The following is a 21,719-nucleotide window of genomic DNA, read 5'->3' on the forward strand; positions in this document are numbered from 1 at the left end:
ATCACCTGCAACCAGCCCACTTCTCCATCACCTGCAACCAGTCCACCTCTCCATCACCTACAACCAGTCCACCTCTCCATCACCTGCAACCAGCCCACTTCTCCATCACCTGCAACCGGCCCACTTCTCCATCACCTGCAACCGGTCCACTTCTCCATCACCTGCAACCGGTCCACTTCTCCATCACCTGCAACCAGTCCACTTCTCCATCACCTACAACCGCCCCACTTCTCCATCACCTACAACCAGTCCACTTCTCCATCACCTGCAACCAGCCCACTTCTCCATCACCTGCAACCAGCCCACTTCTCTATCACCTGGTACTGCTCCTCACCACGGCAACCGCATCACACCGAAAGCTTCTGAGAGGAAGCTGGTACATCACATATAACACAGTGCACACCTAACACACACACACACACAAACAAACAAAAACAGACACACACAAAAACAAACACACACACAAACAAACACAAACGCCAACACATTCGCAAACACAAATACAGACACACACTAACACAAATACACACACACACACACACAGACACACAGACACAGGTCAGTTCAGAGCAAATGGACTTTGTTGAATAAGTTTTAAAGTGCAGCATAAAAGTGTGAAAACTGGAGCGATGAGGACTTGGGGTTGATTTTCTCCCATGTTAAAGTCAGAAAAAGTCTCTGGTACAAGCACAATCCAGCAGACTTTCACCTGGTACTTAATGGCCCTTTTCATAAATGAGAAAACTGACACAAAAACAAGACCAACGCTTGAGGAATCAGTAAATAAATAAATAAATAAAAACTCTATATTACAGAAATATTCAGTAAAGCATAAACAACATATAACAAACTTTGCCCTCGGTCAGCAGACCAGAGCTAAAACAGCACAGGAACCAACAGGTCCTCAATCAGAGAACAACAGCCTTCTGGAACAAGACTCCAGAGTAGAACTCTCTGCTCCATCATCTATGGTCCCGGATCCTCACAGACCGCATGTATGTCTGCAGTAGGTGCTTTACAGAAACTTAACAAACCCATTTAACGTGTAACCAAGTGAAGGCCGGAGTAACCAAGCTGGTTCCAGTCCAGTCTGAGAGCAGATGAGTGGAATTTGAGCTGTGTGACAGTCAGACCCAGTCCTGTTAATCTTTACAGTGCGGTTTCAGAGGAACCTCATATGTCTATCATCCTAGGAACTCCATCAGGGACCAAGCTCATCTAGATAGATGACGACTGACTCACTGCTAAAACTCTGACTCTCCGCCAAAACCCTGACTCTCCGCTAAAACCCTGACTCTCCGCTAAAGCCCTGACTCTCCGCTAAAACTCTGACTCTCCGCTAAAACCCTGACTCTCCGCTAAAGCCCTGACTCTCCGCTAAAGCCCTGACTCTCCGCCAAAGCCCTGACTCTCCGCTAAAGCCCTGACTCTCTGGTCAAGATGGCGGCGTGCCTGAGTGCTCCTTTTACCAGTGTTTTTTGTTGCTATTAATATTGACTATCACTGAGATAAGATAAGAGATATAAGAGCTGCTCCACACAAAAGCCCTCTCCCTAGTGTCTTTCTCGTGAACACAAGATCACTCGCCAACCAAATGGATGAGCTCTGACTGACTATGGCTACACAGAGAACTAGGGAAAGACTGGTGAAGGCCTCTGCTGGGTTCTGATCTTTAGGGAGATGTGAGGCCCAACGTACTGCAGTTGGGCTGGCGGGCCACTCGCTCCATCCTGCCTGGTAACCCTAACCCTGCCCCTAACCCTGACCCTGACCCTGACCCTGACCCTATTCCGCTCTCTGGAATTTGTGTATTTTAAACGTTAAATTGTTAAATTAGATTCTGTATTTATTTTATTGTTGATATTTTAAATTTTTTTATTTTTATAGCTGATATTTTATATTTATATTTTTCATATTTTGTACTTTTTTTTGTAAATATGTGTGAGTCTTAATATAAATGCAGGGGCTAAGGTTGACACAACTGCAATTTCGTTGTGCTTGAATCTTGAATGGAAAAGCCTGGCTCTCTGCTGAAAGCCTGACTCTCTGTGCGTATGTCTAGGCAGTACATTAGAGAACAGCAGGAGGCAGAGAGTGCCAGTGAGTGCATCTGTATTAAAAGTTCCCCGGTGTGTGGGAGCTGAATGGAGTGGCTAAGTGCTGAAAGCCGCGTGTGGATCTCTTCATATGTGAAAGAACACCGAGTCCTCTGCAGCACTGTGTGTTCAGCTCAACACGCATCTCACACAGGCCTAACACACATCTCACACAGGCCTAACACACCCCCCAGCTCAACACGCATCTCACACAGGCCTAACACACATCTCACACAGGGCTAACACACCCCCCAGCTCAACACGCATCTCACACAGGCCTAACACACATCTCACACAGGGCTAACACACCCCCCAGCTCAACACGCATCTCACACAGGCCTAACACACATCTCACACAGGCCTAACACACCCCCCAGCTCAACACGCATCTCACACAGGCCTAACACACCCCCCAGCTCAACACACATCTCACACAGGGCTAACACACCCCCCAGCTCAACACACATCTCACACAGGCCTAACACACATCTCACACAGGGCTAACACAACCCCCAGCTCAACACGCATCTCACACAGGCCTAACACACCCCCCAGCTCAACACGCATCTCACACAGGCCTAACACACCACACAGGCCTAACACACATCTCACACAGGCCTAACACACCCTCCAGCTCAACACACATCTCACACAGGCCTAACACACCCCCCAGCTCAACACGCATCTCACACAGGCCTAACACACCCCCCAGCTCAACACACATCTCACACAGGGCTAACACCCCCCCCAGCTCAACACACATCTCACACAGGCCTAACACACATCTCACACAGGGCTAACACACCCCCCAGCTCAACACGGATCTCACACAGGCCTAACACACCCCCCAGCTCAACACGCATCTCACACAGGCCTAACACACCACACAGGCCTAACACACATCTCACACAGGCCTAACACACCCTCCAGCTCAACACACATCTCACACAGGCCTAACACCCCCCCCCAGCTCAACACACATCTCACACAGGGCTAACACACCCCCCAGCTCAACACGCATCTCACACAGGCCTAACACACATCTCACACAGGCCTAACACGCCCCCCCAGCTCAACACACATCTCACACAGGCCTAACACACCCCCCAGCTCAACACGCATCTCACACAGGCCTAACACCCCCCCCAGCTCAACACACATCTCACACAAGGCTAACACACCCCCCAGCTCAACATGCATCTCACACAGGCCTAACACACCCCCCAGCTCAACACACATCTCACACAGGGCTAACACCCCCCCCAGCTCAACACACATCTCACACAGGCCTAACACACCCCCCAGCTCAACACGCATCTCACACAGGCCTAACACACATCTCACACAGGCCTAACACCCCCCCCAGCTCAACACGCATCTCACACAGGCCTAACACACATCTCACACAGGCCTAACACGCCCCCCCCCAGCTCAACACGCATCTCACACAGGCCTAACACACCCCCCAGCTCAACACGCATCTCACACAGGTCTAACACACCCCCCAGCTCAACACACATCTCACACAGCGTTGGAACCTCCTCCACTGCTCACGCATGTCACTGGTCACATGACCGACTGGGCCATGGTGTTTTGTGTGTTCTGTGTCTCCACCTTCTCTCCTCCCTCTCTCCACCCTGTCTCCACCCTCTCTCCTCCTTCTCCCCACCACCAGTCCATCTCTCTCTTTCTCTCTGATCTCCATACAACTGATCTCCATACAAACAGAAATACAATCACTGCTCTCACTGTATGTGCAAACAGTCACTGTGCACATCTGTGCAAGACACACATGCATTAATTATATGTGCAAATGAGCACATGTCCAACAGCAAGCAAGTCTTACATGCCCTCCACTGTTTTAAACCTATCTGTGAGTATATGTGTGTGTGTGTGTATGCACGTATATTCATGCTTGCATGAACGTGTGTCTTTGTGTTTGTGTGTGTATGTGTGTGTATGTGAGTGAGTGAGAGAGAGAGAGAGAGAGAGTGAGAGAGAGAGACAGAGAGCATGTGTGACCCTGTGTGTGTGCGAGAGAGCCTGTATGTGTGTGTGTGGTTGCGTGTGTATGTGTGCATGCGTGTTTGCATGTGTGTGTCTGTGTGTGTGCGCGTGTGTATGTGTATGTGTGTGTGCATGTGTATGTGTATGTGTGCGTGTGTGTGTGTGTGTGTGTTTGCGTGTGTGTGTGTGCGTTTGCAGGTGTGTGCGTGTGTGTGTGTGTGTGTGTGTGCGCGCGTGCGTGTGTGTGTTTGCATGTGTGTGCGTGTGTGTTTGGATGTGTGAGTGCGTGCGCGTGTGTGTGCGTGCGTCTGTGTGTTTGCATGTGTGTGTGTGTGTCTGTGTGCGCGCGTGTGTGTGTTTGCATGTGTGTGTGTGTGTGTGTGTGCCTGCGTGTGTGTGTGTGTGTGTGTGCGCGTGTGGTGTGTGTGTGTGTGTGTATGTGTGTGTGTTTGCAGGTGTGTGTGTGTGTTTGCATGTGTGTGTGTTTGCAGGTGTGTGTGTGTGTTTGCATGTGTGTGCATGTGTGTTTGGATGTGTGTGTGTGTGTGTGAGAGTGTGTGTGTGTGTGTGTGTTCGCATGTGTGTGCATGTGTGTTTGAATGTGTGTGTGTGTGTGTGTGTGTGTGTGTGTGTGTGTGTGTGTGTATGTGTGTGTGTTTGCAGGTGTGTGTGTGTGTATGTGTGTGTGTTTGCAGGTGTGTGTGTATGTGTGTGTGTTTGCAGGTGTGTGTGTGTGCCTGCGTGTGTGTGTGTGTGTGTGTGTGTTTGCAGGTGTGTGTGTGTATGTGTGGTTGCAGGTGTGTGTGTGTGTGTGTGTGCCTGCGTGTGTGTATGTGTGTGTGTTTGCAGGTGTGTGTGTGTGTGTGTGTATGTGTGTGTGTTTGCAGGTGTGTGTGTGTGTGTGTGTGCCTGCGTGTGTGTGTGTGTGTGTGTGTGTGTGTGCCTGCGTGTGTGTGTGTGTGTGTGTGTGTATGTGTGTGCGCTTTGGACTTTATGTCAGGTAGAGAAAGGTCATTGGGCCTCGTAGTGTTTTTAGTGGAGATGTGACATTTCCTGCAGACATTGCTCATCCGCTCCATCACACTGTCTAAGTCCTCTTGCCTCCACCTGCTCTCTGTTCCACACTCTCACCTTCACTGCTCTGACCCCCGGCAGCTGGCCCCGCCCCTCTCCACCTCCACCAATAACAGATGGCCTGGGAGCTGCCAGTCTCTGTCACACAGCCACAGTGAAGGTATTCCCTCTGCTGTACAGACTCAGGTAGATAACCTGTCCACTTCTCCAAAGACAAACACCAACTCACCTCGCTCTCTCGCCAACTCACCTCGCTCTCTCGCCAACTCACCTCGCTCTCTCGCCAACTCACCTCGCTCTCTCGCCAACTCACCTCACTCTCTCGCCAACTCACCTCGCTCTCTCGCCAACTCAGCTCACTCTCTCGCCAACCCACCTCACTCTCTCACCTCACTCTCTCACCAACTCACCTCACTCTCTCACCAACTCAGCCCACTGTCATTTTACAACATCTCCACAAAAATAGTTTTCCTCCAAAAATGACAAAATCCACAAAATTGCTGTCATCTTCTTCTAAATGCTGAATCTGGACACACTGATGCTCAACGGGAGTTGAACCTTTATAAAAAAAAAAAAAAAACATTTCCTTTCTTCTTTACAGAGCCCACGGGTAACGATCATTCCATTCATCTTTTAATCTCTAATCTGGCCTCCTTTAAGTTTTCATTTCAGTGGACTTTACGCGCATTACAGACACCCACAGGGGACCCTCTCCTTCAACAGACTGCCGAGACGAGAGCCAAAGCCATCAGTGTCCAGCTCTGAGAGCGTCTTTAATTTGACTGCTCTCCCTGCTGAACTAAACGTTGTTATTATCAAATTTGCCTGTTCACATGTCAGTCTCTCAAAGGCAAGATTAACACCTCTCCACTAACACCACCGCGGCCTTGTCCTCAGGGACCACATGGACTGTGGTGGCAGACAGCAACTGCTGCAGAGACATTTTACTTTGCAATATGTAAGGGCTATTATATTTGTCACCAACTGAGAGATTAACCCCCCCCCCAAATATTTCTCTCTCTCTCTCACTATCTCTCTCACTATCTCTCTCCATCCAGCCACAAGTCCAGAGAGTGATGCACAGCGGCTGAGAATCCCCAGGCCTCATGCATGATGAAGACCGTGCTGGACGACTGACCACAGCGCTGTCCACACCATTTGACTGCACCCAGTGAGACCAGATCAGAGCAGAGAGGAACACCCTGCTCACCCAGTGAGACCAGATCAGCGCAGAGAGGAACACCCTGCTCACCCAGTATGACCAGATCAGAGCAGAGAGGAACACCCTGCTCACCAGTATGACCAGATCAGCGCAGAGAGGAACACCCTGCTCACCCAGTATGACCAGATCAGAGCAGAGAGGAACACCCTGCTCACCCAGTATGACCAGATCAGAGCAGAGAGGAACACCCTGCTCACCCAGTGAGACCAGATCAGAGCAGAGAGGAACACCCTGCTCACCAGTATGACCAGATCAGAGCAGAGAGGAAGACCCTGCTCACCAGTATGACCAGATCAGAGCAGAGAGGAACACCCCGCTCACCAGTATGACCAGATCAGAGCAGAGAGGAACACCCCGCTCACCAGTATGACCAGATCAGAGCAGAGAGGAACACCCTGCTCACCCAGTGAGACCAGATCAGAGCAGAGAGGAACACCCTGCTCACCCAGTATGACCAGATCAGAGCAGAGAGGAACACCCTGCTCACCCAGTGAGACCAGATCAGCGCAGAGAGGAACACCCTGCTCACCCAGTGAGACCAGATCAGAGCAGAGAGGAACACCCTGCTCACCAGTGAGACCAGATCAGCGCAGAGAGGAACACCCTGCTCACCCAGTGAGACCAGATCAGAGCAGAGAGGAACACCCTGCTCACCCAGTGAGACCAGATCAGAGCAGAGAGGAACACCCTGTGAGGAATACAAGTCAGACAGCGCAACGATTCAAATTCAATGTGCCTCTACTCACAAACACATGTTCCTCTATTCACACACACACACATATACACACACACTGTCCTCTACTCACACATACATTCCTCTACTCACACACAAACACACACACACACACACATACATTCCTCTACTCACACACACATTCCTCTACTCACTCACACACACACTCACACACACACACACACACACACACACACACACACACACACACACACTCCTCTACTCACACACACACAGAACCGACCGACCAAAATGGAGGCGGCGTGACTACCTGAAAGGGACAGCCCAATATTCTGACAGACTCGGGGGTAACGGAGTGTTTGACTCTTAAGAGATGAGCCAGGGAGGGTCCATTCCATCACCCAGCACCCAACCAATCAGCATCTTCTCCCCCACAACCCTCTGTTAAAGGTCCAGGCATCTAACAGTCTGCATTAAGCATATCCAAAAGTCAACACTGCCACAGAAACAGCTTCCTCTGGTGACTGAAGACTGGGGAATTATCTGGACTTAAGATGAGGGAGTTTGTGACAGCCTTCTGGATAAATCCTCAGGGACGGACTGACAGTCTCAACAGCCACTGTTAGAGACTGACCGACGGACTCAGCACTCACTGCTAGTGAGAGAAGTGAAAATCAAGAGAGGACACCAGGGCTTGCCATAAAGATGGCCACAGGTCACTCCAAATGACATTTTTTGTCTGCTCAGCATCAGCAAATCTCTTTAAAAAACAAATCTATTTAACAAACAGTGCATGTCCTATTGTAACATGCTGTACGCAAACAAAGTATTTATAGGACCCGTTTAAGTGTAATTTGGATGAAATCCAGTGTAATATTCAGATGATTAGGTTCTGTAACTGACTGATTCACAGAGTGAGGAGCAGCGCATCAAGAGAGGAGGTTTCATCAGAATAACAAGGCCATTACTCCACAAGCACTGACTACTATACGTGTGTGTGAAATACACACATGCACACAGACACACAGACAAAGATACACATACTGACGGATGCTCCAACAGACAAACACACACACACACACACACACACAAAACAACACTCACACACACAAACACTCACAGACACTCACACACACACACAGACACATTCCCTCTCTCTCTCTCTCACACACACACACACACACTCAGACACACTAACACACACACACTCTACAGTGGGCATTGAAGGACATGAATTATGCAACTCACTAAATCAAGCAGTTTAGCCATCAACTTCATACTTAAAGGAAAACAATTCAACTTTCACTCCGCTTGATACTAAATGAACATGATACAACACAGCAAGGGTTTGCAGTAAACCAGAGAGCCCCTGGAATTAGTGCAGTGCGGTCAGACAAACAAAACTCCTTAGTGTCTGGCAAGAGAATCAACAGGGAACAAGTGAGAGATTACACTGGCTCCCTACTAAAGATTACACTGGCTCCATACTAAAGATTACACTGGCTCCATACTAAAGATTACACTGACTCCATACTAAAGATTACACTGGCTCCATACTAAAGATTACACTGGCTCCATACTAAAGATTACACTGACTCCATACTAAAGATTACACTGGCTCCATACTAAAGATTACACTGGCTCCATACTAAAGACTACACTGACTCCCTACTAAAGATTACACTGACTCCCTACTAAAGATTACACTGGCTCCATACTAAAGACTACACTTGCTCCGTACTAAAGATTACAGAGACTCTGTACTAAATATTACACTGGCTCCGTACTAAAGATTACACTGGTTCCGTACTAAAGACTACACTGGCTCTGTACTAAAGACTACACTGGCTCTGTACTAAAGATTACAGAGACTCTGTACTAATGACTGCAATGACAATGTACTAAACATTTAACAGATTACTTGTCATAAAACAAGCCCTTTCTGTCAGAGAACAAACACAGCCAGCATTAGACAGTCAAACTTTCTCTCTGGGAGCTCAGACACCAGAGTCCAGTCTCTTAAATAAACACCAACATGACCAGCTGTCAAAGTCCAGACTCTTAAATAAACACCTACATGACCAGCTGTCAAAGTCCAGTCTCTTAAATAAACACCAACATGACCAGCTGTCAAAGTCCAGTCTCTTAAATAAACACCAACATGACCAGCTGTCAAAGTCCAGTCTCTTAAATAAACACCAACACGACCAACTATCAAAGTCCAGTCTCCTAAATAAACACCAACACGACCAACTGTCAAAGTCCAGTCTCTTAAATAAACACCAACATGACCAGCTGTCAAAGTCCAGACTCTTAAATAAACACCAACATGACCAGCTGTCAAAGTTCAGTCTCCTAAATATACACCAACATGACCAGCTGTCAAAGTTCAGTCCCTTAAATAAACACCAACATGACCAGCTGTCAAAGTCCAGTCTCTTAAATAAACACCAACATGACCAACTGTCAAAGTTCAGTCTCCTAAATATACACCTACATGACCAGCTGTCAAAGTTCAGTCTCTTAAATAAACACCAACATGACCAGCTGTCAAAGTCCAGTCTCTTAAATAAACACCAACATGACCAGCTGTCAAAGTTCAGTCTCTTAAATAAACACCAACATGACCAGCTGTCAAAGTTCAGTCTCCTAAATATACACCAACATGACCAGCTGTCAAAGTTCAGTCTCCTAAATATACACCAACATGACCAGCTGTCAAAGTCCAGTCTCTTAAATAAACACCAACATGACCAGCTGTCAAAGTCAAACACCAACATGACCAGCTCTTAAATAAACACGGACATGACCAGCTGTCTGTGATGACGAGAGGTGTGATGGAGGGTGTCTCTACAGCACCTCAGAGAGAAACAAACACAGTGTTTCTCCGACACTAAACTCCGACAGAATCTCTGACATGCCACTGCGATCTTGACAGAAAAACCCCCCCCCAAAAAAAAAAAAAACGCTTGATGACCTTGGCGAATGATTGGCCACTGACTGCCAGAATGATGAGAAGTTTTGATCTAAGCTCTTGACAAACAAGCTAAAGAGAAGCTAAGTGTTTCCCCAAACCTTTCAATCATTTGAATGAAAAGATAAAGGGGTGTTTTTATCCATTTTTCTGTGAGGGTGCCTGAGGGTGATGAGGTGTGTGGATGTGATGTGAACGACAATGTCCTGGCCCATCTGTCCACAGCAGGGTTCATTTACCCTCATCCCGTAGATAACTACGCTCCTGGATCACTCTGCTCATCACTCATCTTTACTCTCATATATCAATTAAGGACAAAAAAAAACAAAACACAGATCTGCCTCTCTGATTATCAATGACAATTTAATCAACCACAGAGAACCTATCACAGGGTTCCGACAGAGATCATCTCAAACCCTCTGCTGTAAGCCCTGTCAGAACACAGCCAGCAGGGCTGGCACATCTGTGCTCAGTCTTCCAGTGTGAGGACAAAGACAATCATGCAGAAACATCTGGATCAGTCATCCTTTGTTCCAGCCGGCTGCCAGTCTGACATAAGTCTCGTCAATGCTGATTGGTTCACAGGGACATCTAATGAAGACGATGATCCTGTTTGTCAGTGGCGTGTTCTTAAGGGCAGAACATCATATTTTTGTTGCTGACAGTATTTAATGAGGAGCAGAACGCAGCCTAGAGCCAATCTCACTCCTAATGGAGAAGGCTCCTACTCCACATCGTGGCAATGCAGATGAGAGGAGAGCAGCAGTAAAACGGAGAGGAGAGACAGGGAGGAGAGGCAGGGAGGAGAGACAGAAAGGAGAGACAGGGAGGAGAGACAGAGAGGAGAGACAGGGAGGACAGACAGAGAGGAGAGACAGGGAGGAGAGACAGGGAGGAGAGACAGAGAGGAGAGACAGGGAGGACAGACAGAGAGGAGAGACAGGGAGGACAGACAGAGAGGAGAGACTCACCTCCCGGCGGCGGGAAGCCCAGCAGGTTTGCTTGATTTTCCAAACCACCGCAGCCACCAGTAAGAGAGACAAGAAGCAGCTGTGGGACAGACAGACAGTCAGTCAGACAGATAGTCAACAATGGCAAAAAGAATTGAACAGTAAAGGAAAATTCTCACTGAAACCACTGACTCTCACTGAAACCACTGACTCTCACTTAAACCACTGACTCTCACTGAAATCTCTGACTCTCACTTAAACCACTGACTCTCACTGAAATCTCTGACTCTCACTGAAACCACTGACTCTCACTGAAATCTCTGACTCTCACTGAAATCTCTGACTCTTTTTTTTCTTCAAAGGCTTGAACAGCAGCTGAATCAATTTATCTAAGGTGGCTGAAAACATCTTGTTCATATTCCAGTCAGAAACAGCTCTGTGTTCAAATTAATCCTCAGCCATTGTTTTGTTGCCCCCTCTCCCATGTGTGACAGCACTCAGCCGTGTCCTTTAAGAGATTTCTGAGAAAACTAGGCGGCTCCCTCAGTTTCTAACAGTTAACAATCATCTCAGCCCACAGAGCCTCAGTCCATCTGGCATTTCAGAGTGACCCAGAACCACACACCCCTTTCTCATACACCACCCCTCACTTTCTCCCCTGACCACACCCCTTTCTCATACACCACCCCTCACTTTCTCCCCTGACCACACCCCTTTCTCATACACCACCCCTCACTTTCTCCCCTGACCACACCCCTTTCTCATACACCACCCCTCACTTTCTCCCCGGACCACACCCCTTTCTCATACACCACCCCTCACTTTCTCCCCTGACCACACCCCTTTCTCATACACCACCCCTCACTTTCTCCCCGGACCACACCCCTTTCTCATACACCACCCCTCACTTTCTCCCCGGACCACACCCCTTTCTCATACACCACCCCTCACTTTCTCCCCGGACCACACCCCTTTCTCATACACCACCCCTCACTTTCTCCCCGGACCACACCCCTTTCTCATACACCACCCCTCACTTTCTCCCCTGACCACACCCTTTCCTCTACAGAGCACAGGTACGACAAAGCACAACACAATCAGGCCACAGATCAGCAGTGAGAGAATATGGACGTAACAGGATTAATCTAGACAAATTTAAGATTCATTCATTCATTTTCCAAGCTGCTTATCCTAATTAGGGTCGTGGGGCGCTGGAGCCTATCCCAGTGCTCACTGGGAGCAAGGCGGGGAAACACCTTGGACAGGTCCCCAGTCAATCACAGTAAATCTAAGATTAACGTCACCTTTTTTTTTTTTCATTCGTTCATTCATTACAATATTTTTTTGGTGGGTGTTTGGGGTGTGACAGAGTGGACTGTCTGGTGGGTGTTTGTGGTGTGACAGAGTGGACTGTCTGGTAGGTGTTTGGGGTGTGACAGAGTGGACTGTCTGGTAGATGTTTGGGGTGTGACAGAGTGGACTGTCTGGTAGGTGTTTGGGGTGTGACAGAGTGGACTGTCTGGTGGGTGTTTGGGGTGTGACAGAGTGGACTGTCTGGTGGGTGTTTGTGGTGTGACAGAGTGGACTGTCTGGTAGGTGTTTGGGGTGTGACAGAGTGGACTGTCTGGTGGGTGTTTGGGGTGTGACAGAGTGGACTGTCTGGTGGGTGTTTGGGGTGTGACAGAGTGGACTGTCTGGTAGATGTTTGGGGTGTGACAGAGTGGACTGTCTGGTGGGTGTTTGGGGTGTGACAGAGTGGACTGTCTGGTAGGTGTTTGTGGTGTGACAGAGTGGACTGTCTGGTAGGTATTTGGGGTGTGACAGAGTGGACTGTCTGGTTGGTGTTTGGGGTGTGACAGAGTGGACTGTCTGGTGGGTGTTTGGGGTGTGACAGAGTGGACTGTCTGGTAGGTGTTTGGGGTGTGACAGAGTGGACTGTCTGGTAGGTGTTTGGGGTGTGACAGAGTGGACTGTCTGGTGGGTGTTTGGATACAGTTGGGTGAACACAGAGCTCTGACACAGGCCGGTAGTTCTCAGGGGCTTAGGACTGCCAGGGATCGACGGCAGTCATCTGAAAGTGCAGGTCAACAGTCCAATCAGGCAATGACGTGCTTCAAAATAAGAAACTCCTCAAAAGCGTGGCAACAGTCAACTGGAGAACTCCTGGTAAATTGGTTTTGGGCAGCTGTATTTGTGAAGATATGTGAGTGCTAGTAAACATCACTGTGTGAAATTAATTCATGGCTCACACGGGAGAGGCAGTAAAAGGAGAAATGATGAAATCCTTTCAGGGCTTTCAAACAGTCCCATCTTGGGTGTGTTTGAAGATAAAACTGCACTGGTGACGGAGACGAAAGAGAAAAAACTTGAATGCAATGGAAATCCCCCCTCAGATCTTCCTCTTTCATCCTCAGCGTCACAGACAGTAAACAGGATTTAATCCCCTCCACTGGTCCACCTGCAATCACTACTAATGGGAGAAATAAAGTAATTAAAGGTTCTCTCCTGCCCCTGGTCAACCGGGGAGATGGGTCGAGTCCACGGGCTCTCACTCAGTGCCCTTAAAAGGTTCAGAGTGAGGGGGGAAGGGTGGGGGGGGGCACGGAGGCTGTCTGTCTTACTTGTGATAGCTCATTCCCACCGATACACGGACACAACCAACCCTCTCATACTGATGAGCTTCTCCACACACCACAGCTTGTGTACGGGGTCTCTAAACAAAAAAACACTCCTTCAGGGAGCCAGCGGAGTGCAAAGGGACCAGAGGAAACTAAAACATGGTTCTGCTAATTAGACAGGTAAAGCTGCATTCACTCTGAGTGTCTCCCCTGTCAGCTTCACAGGCCTATGCACACAGAGAGAGAGAGCCTTTTCCCCCTCACTTTATAAACAGATTATGATTTATGGCCATTAGAGAAGCCTTAGTGGAATTTGCTGACACTGATAAAGCCTACATGATCAGCTAAAAAAAATAAAACAGCCTGGCACAGAGGTAAAGGTCTGTGTTCATGCTCGCAAACCGAGGCAGCCCGTAATAGTCTGTCATTACACACTCTCACTACAGCATCATAACACTGGAACAGCTAAGCACAGGTCTGCACACTCAGAGATAGAGAGATAGAGAGATAGAGAGACAGAGAGAGAGAGAGAGAGAGAGAGAGAGAGAGAGAGAGACAGAGAGAGAGAGAGACAGAGAGAGAGAGAGACAGAGAGAGACAGAGAGAGAGAGACAGAGAGAGAGAGAGAGAGAGAGACAGAGACAGAGAGAGAGATAGATAGAGAGACAGAGAGAGAGATAGATAGAGAGACAGAGAGAGAGACAGAGAGAGAGAGAGAGAGAGAGAGAGAGACAGAGAGAGAGAGAGACAGAGAGAGAGAGAGAGAGAGAGATACAGAGAGAGAGAGAGAGAGAGAGAGATACAGAGAGAGAGAGAGAGAGAGAAAGAGAGAGAGAGAGAGAGAGAGCTCCGTTCTTCTCTCAGCTCAGTTTATCAACCTCATGTCTTGGGCTCCTTTGGGGAGATCTCTGGCATTCTTGTGACTGGACCCAGTGGAGACCAGAAGGCTGGTAGAAGCCAAATCCTACACCCATCAACACCTTAGCCCAAACACACAGACAACACACCATGATAACAGTGATAACAGTGATGGTATTTACCCAACAATAATCACCGTAACCCTCACCGTGACCAACAGCTCAGCCAATCAACAGCTTACCAGGCTATAGTAGCTAGTTACCATTATCCATCAGTTACTTCTGATGTGTTTTAGTTAACAAATCATTCTCATATACAGGGACTAAGCCACATTTGCTATGATATCCACAGAGAAGCGCATTCGACTCTTACATCTGACCTAAGACACTTATGTGGGTAAGAACAGATACATTCACAAAGGTAGGCACATAAGCCTGTTAAGTCTCATACCACACATTCACAATACGGCCACCAAAGTTAAAGATGCTACAGACACTGAACTGATTTTACTTGTATCTCCTGCCACTTTCAGCCCTGTGACTGTGAGATGATGCCATGTTCCAGCTTCTTCTCCTACGGTTGGGAACTAACGTCTCACTGTTCTCACTGTCTCACTGTTCTCTCTGTCTCACTGCTTTCACTGTCTTACTGCTCCCACTGACTTACTGTCTTCACTGTCCTCACTGTCTCACTGTTCTCACTGTCTCACTGTTCTCTCTGTCCCACTGTTCTCTCTGTCACACTGCTCTCACTGTCTTACTGCTCCCACTGACTTACTGTCTTCACTGTCCTCACTATTCTCTCTGTCTCACTGTCCTCACTGTCTCCCTGTCTTACTGCTCCCACTGACTTACTGTCTTCACTGTCTCACTGTTCTCTCTGTCTCACTGTTCTCTCTGTCTCACTGTCCTCACTGTCTTACTGCTCCCACTGACTTACTGTCTTCACTGTCCTCACTGTCTCACTGTTCTCACTGTTCTCACTGTCTTACTGCTCCCACTGACTTACTGTCTTTACTGTCTCACTGTTCTCACTGCTCTCACTGTCTCACTGACTTACTGTCTTCACTGTCTCACTGTTCTCACTGTCTCACTGCTCTCACTGTCTCACTGCTCCCACTGACTTACTGTCTTTACTGTCTCACTGTTCTCACTGTCTTCACTGTCTCATTGTCTCACTGTTCTCACTGTCTCACTGCTCCCACTGACTTACTGTCTTCACTGTCCTCACTGTCTCACTGTTCTCACTGTCTCACTGTCTTACTGCTCCCACTGACTTACTGTCTTCACTGTCCTCACTGTCTCTCTGTCTCACTGTTCTCACTGTCTCACTGCTCCCACTGACTTACTGTCTTCACTGTCTCACTGTTCTCACTGCTCTCACTGTCTTCACTGTCTAATTGTCTGTTCTCACTGTCTCACTGCTCCCACTGACTTTCTGTCTTCACTGTCTCACTGTTCTCACTGTCTCACTGCTCCCACTGACTTACTGTCTTCACTGTCTCACTGTCTCACTGACTTACTGTCTTCACTGTCTCACTGACTTACTGTCTTCACTGTCTTACCTGTCTCACTGTCTTACTGTCTTCACTGCTCTCACTGTCTCACTGACTTACTGTCTTCACTGTCCTCACTGACTTACTGTCTTCACTGTCTCACTGTCTCACTGCTCTCACTGACTTACTGTCTTCACTGTCTCATTGTCTCACTGTCTCACTGTTCTCACTGTCTTACTGTCTTCACTGTCTCATTGTCTCACTGTTCTCACTGCTCTCACTGACTTACTGTCTTCACTGTCTCACTGACTTACTGTCTTCACTGTCTCACTGTCTTCACTGTCTCACTGTTCTCACTGCTCTCACTGCTCTCACTGACTTACTGTCTTCACTGTCCTCACTGTCTCACTGTCTTCACTGTTCTCACTGTTCTCACTGTCTCACTGCTCTCACTGTCTTCACTGTCTCACTGACTTACTGTCTTACTGTCTTCACTGCTCTCACTGTCTCACTGACTTACTGTCTTCACTGTTTTCACTGTCTCACTGACTTACTGTCTTCACTGTTTTCACTGTCTCACTGACTTACTGTCTTCACTGTATCAGTCGCTCTGTTTCCACAGATTTTCTCTCATTATTCTCATATTCACAGAGCTCTAACCATCTCATGGTACAGTGACACTGTTTTCGTTCAGGAGAACACAGACAGCACATGTAAAGGAAGACATAAATAGGAAAATTCCTGTTTAATTGTCCTTTTACAGATAACTGTACCACTTTATGTCATGAAGCCAATTCCAACGGAGCTCAAACGAGGCAATCTGTGGCTGGTGTCAAACAGAGCTCGACACGCCCACAAAACCACTGTTTACCCAGGCAGGGAGAGTGCTCACGTCCTCACGACAGGACTTAATAGAGCTCGCCCAGCGACACAGGCAGAAAATGGATCCTCGCAATTGAACCAAATGTATGAGACGGAAGGTATGACAAAGCGCCGGTTAAAAAGCCGCTCGGAGGCAGAGATGGAGTTTGCTCACATTCGCATAAAACACTGTGTAATTTCAGGGTACACAAGGACAGATTCTTCATCAACAACCCCATTTTCAGGGGAAGTGTTTTTTTATAAGCCTACGTGTTGGCCCTGTGATGAGACACTCATAATTAGGTTTGGATATTTTTAATAACCACCCTCAAAGCCAGCCCACATGTCTCCTGTCACCGTCACCCGTTTAAAAGGCAGTTTTCCCTCTTTTTTTCCCCAGGCGATACGAGGAGAAAGATCGCAATTACTACGCTGTCATCTATTTGTGGGTTCTGGCCTGCCGTGACCCGGAGGAGAGAGATTTGTAGAGATGGTAAGGGGACGACAAACAGAGAGACTGGCAGCTGTCTCCGATTATACAGCCAACCAATGAGGTTTCTCCTCCACCTTCCCAAACCACGCTGTTTCACAGATAACGTCAGCCTAGGCCCAACTGACGAACACGGGCAGATCTGAGGTGAGATATGCTAGCGTCAACGATCTCTTTATCTGTGCGGCTAGCGAAGTTCTGGTAGCCAAAAGCTAACTACTAAATGTTCTGAAACACACACACACACACTCTGTGGGAAACAGTTTGTTCCCTAAACAGGAAGTTTAAGGAGCCAATGATATCTTCTGTATTCCCACACCAGGTCCTCACATCTCAACAACCCCCCCCCCCCCCCCCCCCCCCCCCGATCCAAAGGGCCAGGACATGAGGCACCACACTGGGCTCACCAGTACAGACAGGTGCCTGCTCACTCAGCTTACATCCATTTAAGAACCAGGAAGCCGCCAGATCCAGCCAATACAACTCATCCCTCATTGGCTGAAGACTCACACACACTCTCACACACACACTCACACACTCACACACACACACACATTCACACACTCACACACACTCACTCACACACTGACACACACTCTCACACTGACACACACACACACACACTCACACACTGACACACACTCTCACACACACACACACTCACACACACACACACTTACACACACACACACTCACACACTCTCACACACTCGCAGACACTCACACACTGACACACACTTTCACACACACTCACACACACACACACTCACACGCACACACACTCACACGCACACACACTCACACACACACACACACACACTCACACACACTCACACACACAGACACACACTCACACTCACACACACAGACACACACTCACACACACACACACACACTCACACACACACACACTTACACACACACACACACACACACACAGACACACACTCACACACACACTCACACTCACACACTGACACACACACTCACACACTGACACACACTCACACACACTGACACACACTGACACACACACACTCACACACACACAGACACACACACACACACTCACTCACTCACACACACACACTCACACTCACACACACTCACTCACCTGAAAAATGTTACGAAGAACTGCACCAGGTCCATGATGCTGTTGTGTTGAGAGAAGGCAATCTGTGGTATAAGGAGACATAATGAGAGAGAGAAAGAGTTGGAAACTGAGCACAGACGAGCCTTTCACACCAGTTTACAGACTAGTGCGGCAGGCTCTGGGCCTGAGGCTGTGGAAGGATCAGATGGTTGGCTCCCTCTCCTTCCTAATTGTTAAACTGAAGTCATCATGCTCGACATGGTTAGTTCTCTTGGTCTTTCTGAGGTAAATTACCCCCTGACGGAGCCTATGTCCTCTGGGCCTAACCTGTCCAATAACTCAGGCCCTTCCATAAGGATCGCATAAGCAAGGTGACAGAGAGAAGTGGATGAAGAACTCTTATTTCCCTGGCTTTAATGGTTTGGAATGTGTCTACACAGACCTAGAGGGCACCCTAAAAATGACTGATAATTTGGATCACATTTCCATTGACTTGAGGAGAGAATCGGGTTTAAATCTGGGGGTGTGTGTTGCAATTTGATCTGTTCTCCATCGACACATGAATCCCATCGGAGTCCCAACTTTCACATCACGTCACATGTGTGTTGTGTAGACTCAGAGGACACAACCAGTGGAACAGCTCCTACAGTTCAACATCAGAACGCTTAGGAACAGCCAGACAGGAACAGCCAGACAGGAACAGCCAGACAGGAACAGCCAGACAGGAACAGATTTACAGGAACAGATATACAGGAACAGACAGACAGGAACAGCCAGACAGGAACAGACAGACAGGAACAGACAGGAACAGATATACAGGAACAGACAGACAGGAACAGCCAGACAGGAACAGCCAGACAGGAACAGACAGACAGGAACAGACAGACAGGAACAGACAGGAACAGACAGACAGGAACAGACAGACAGGAACAGACAGACAGGAACAGTGTCACAGAGTGAAGCACAACACTGGCCCTGGAGCAGACCTGAGCAGACTGGCTAAATATCAAGCTAAACAAATACATGACTGTTCCAACTGCTGCCATGGCCAGGTCACCCTGAGAGAGCAGATGACTTATTCAGCACGGACCTGTGGGGGTGTGGCCTGAGAGAGCAGATGACTCATTCAGCACGGACCTGTGGGGGTGTGGCCTGAGAGAGCAGATGACTAATTCAGCACGGACCTGTGGGGGTGTGGCCTGAGAGAGCAGATGACTAATTCAGCACGGACCTGTGGGGGTGTGGCCTGAGAGAGCCGATGAATAATTCAGCAGGGGACCTGTGGGGGCGTGGCCTGCGGATGCACCGTACCTAGAGCCCAGTCATTTCTTCAAGAGCCTGGCTCAGTCATGCCGCATCTGCTCCACTGGGAGCACTGGGAAAAGCTTTAACACCTGATTAGAGACCCAACATCTGCATGCTCTGAAAACGAGCAAGGAATACTGAGGGTGGGGGGGGGGGGGTGGGGCATTTTGGCCAAAACCTCGTGCAGGTTTGGCCGAATAGCAGTGTTGTAATCTATCTTCAGCCATGTGACTCTTCTACTCCGACGTAAGAACGTAAACTGAGACAGGAAGTAGCGTAAAGGCACACCCCTAATGTTAGCATTAGCAAACCTAGCTGACTAGTAACGTTACCAGCAATGGCTGAAACCAAAGGAGTTAGACCCGCTCCCGTGGTGTACAGAGCTGAAGTGTCAGCTAGGTTTGCTAAAAAAACAGTGCAATGATGTTGGATGTTACAGGGACTGTAATAAATGCAAATGCAGACCCCACTGTTCTGACTGCATAAAAAAGTAAACTTTTTTTTTCTCAGATTTTATCCATAAGGCATGCTCTTTATACTATGACACTTTTCCTAGAATTAAATTTTAAAAACTCGCAATATACCGCCTTGCTTACATTATCGCAATATAGTGAATCGCAACCCCTGTATCGCCACATTCTTGTCAATACACAACCCTAATGTTTGACTAGAGGTCATGAGCTACTGCATTGATTCCCAGCAGCAAAGTTAATCAAACATATGAAATGAAATGACTAACATGACATCATGAATCATACATTAAGTATGTGTCTCCACATTCCGAACAGAAACGGTTTCTTTGCATAACAAGAAACCATAAATGCCTTCAGCTTTTCATTACTCAGTCATTTTAAAAGGCATTTTTCAATGTCACACGTGTGTATGTAACGTGTTATTTTGACACTGATAGTCACGTCACGATCAGCTGAAAAAAAACCTTTGTTTTTAAATGATGTGTAAGTTAACAAGATATCATGATTCCATGATCACTTTCGTTGTTAAGGCATCTTAATCAACGATTTTCCATCAATGACGCATTTGTACGGAATGCATCGTTTATAAATGCCTTGCACATTAATTAAATAAGAGTTTCAGTTGTAAACAGAAGTTGAGAATCGTAGCCAAAGAAACTTTCATTTCTAGAGGTGGCCAGGTATTCTGCCATGCTTAGCTGTCTGCTCCACGCGGGGGTGTGGTATGCCTCCAGTGGCAGATTTCCAGTGCTAAAAGTATAACCCATTGACTCCCATTATATTTTCATATCGTGTTTTACTTCATTTTTCTGTGGACCAGGACTTCGCCCCCCACATCTGTAGACTTCATGACATAATCATGACAAATCGCCTAAGGCACAATCCTATCAAATCTGGTGTAGATAGAATGACCATAAAACAGGGACTAGCTCTATTTTCATGTGAAGCACTAGGTGCATGGAATGTCTTTATCATAAAGCACTTTGAGCTGCATTTCTTCTATGAAAGGTGCTCCCCAAATAAAGTTTATTATTAACATAATCATCATCATCATTGTCATTATTATTATTATCATGAAACTGAACCAAAGTGGGAAAAGGGTGAATTCATACTGTGTCGGTCCAAAGGGCCCTCATTAGGATCTCAAAGAGAGGATTATGAAGCATGAAATACTGATGTAAAAGACTGAACATCCACTAATCTCAACGTGTCCTTGATTCCTTGTGTGCAGTCGTCTCACATGGGGACATCCACTGTCTTCTTTCAAGCAGCTCCCCATCAGAGGACACGGCACCCTATGCCCCCATTCACAGGGCAACGCACACCCCCACAGACACTGCACTGCACACCCCCACAGACAGGACACACCCCCCACAGACAGGGCACGCCCCCACATACAGGGCACGCCCCCACATACAGGGCACGCCCCCACAGACAGGGCACACCCCCACAGACACTGCACTGCACACCCCCACAGACATCACACCACAGCACCCCCCCCCCCCCCCC

The 21,719-nt window shown here is 47.9% G+C and overlaps 1 protein-coding gene across 1 annotated transcript in view; it reads right to left on the reverse strand.

The window, feature by feature from the left end:
* atrnl1b (attractin-like 1b) overlaps positions 1 to 21,719 on the reverse strand; it is a 95,393-nt gene that overhangs the window by 21,222 nt on the left and 52,452 nt on the right. The window contains exons 25-26 of the mRNA XM_030775173.1: positions 18,454 to 18,515; positions 11,039 to 11,117 (exon numbers count right to left, since the gene is read on the reverse strand). Of these exons, the coding sequence (XP_030631033.1) occupies positions 11,039 to 11,117; positions 18,454 to 18,515 (141 nt within the window). The remainder of the gene's footprint in view (positions 1 to 11,038; positions 11,118 to 18,453; positions 18,516 to 21,719) is intronic.

The sequence above is a fragment of the Chanos chanos genome, chromosome 5, assembly GCF_902362185.1.
Source record: "Chanos chanos chromosome 5, fChaCha1.1, whole genome shotgun sequence".
NCBI lineage: Eukaryota > Metazoa > Chordata > Actinopteri > Gonorynchiformes > Chanidae > Chanos > Chanos chanos.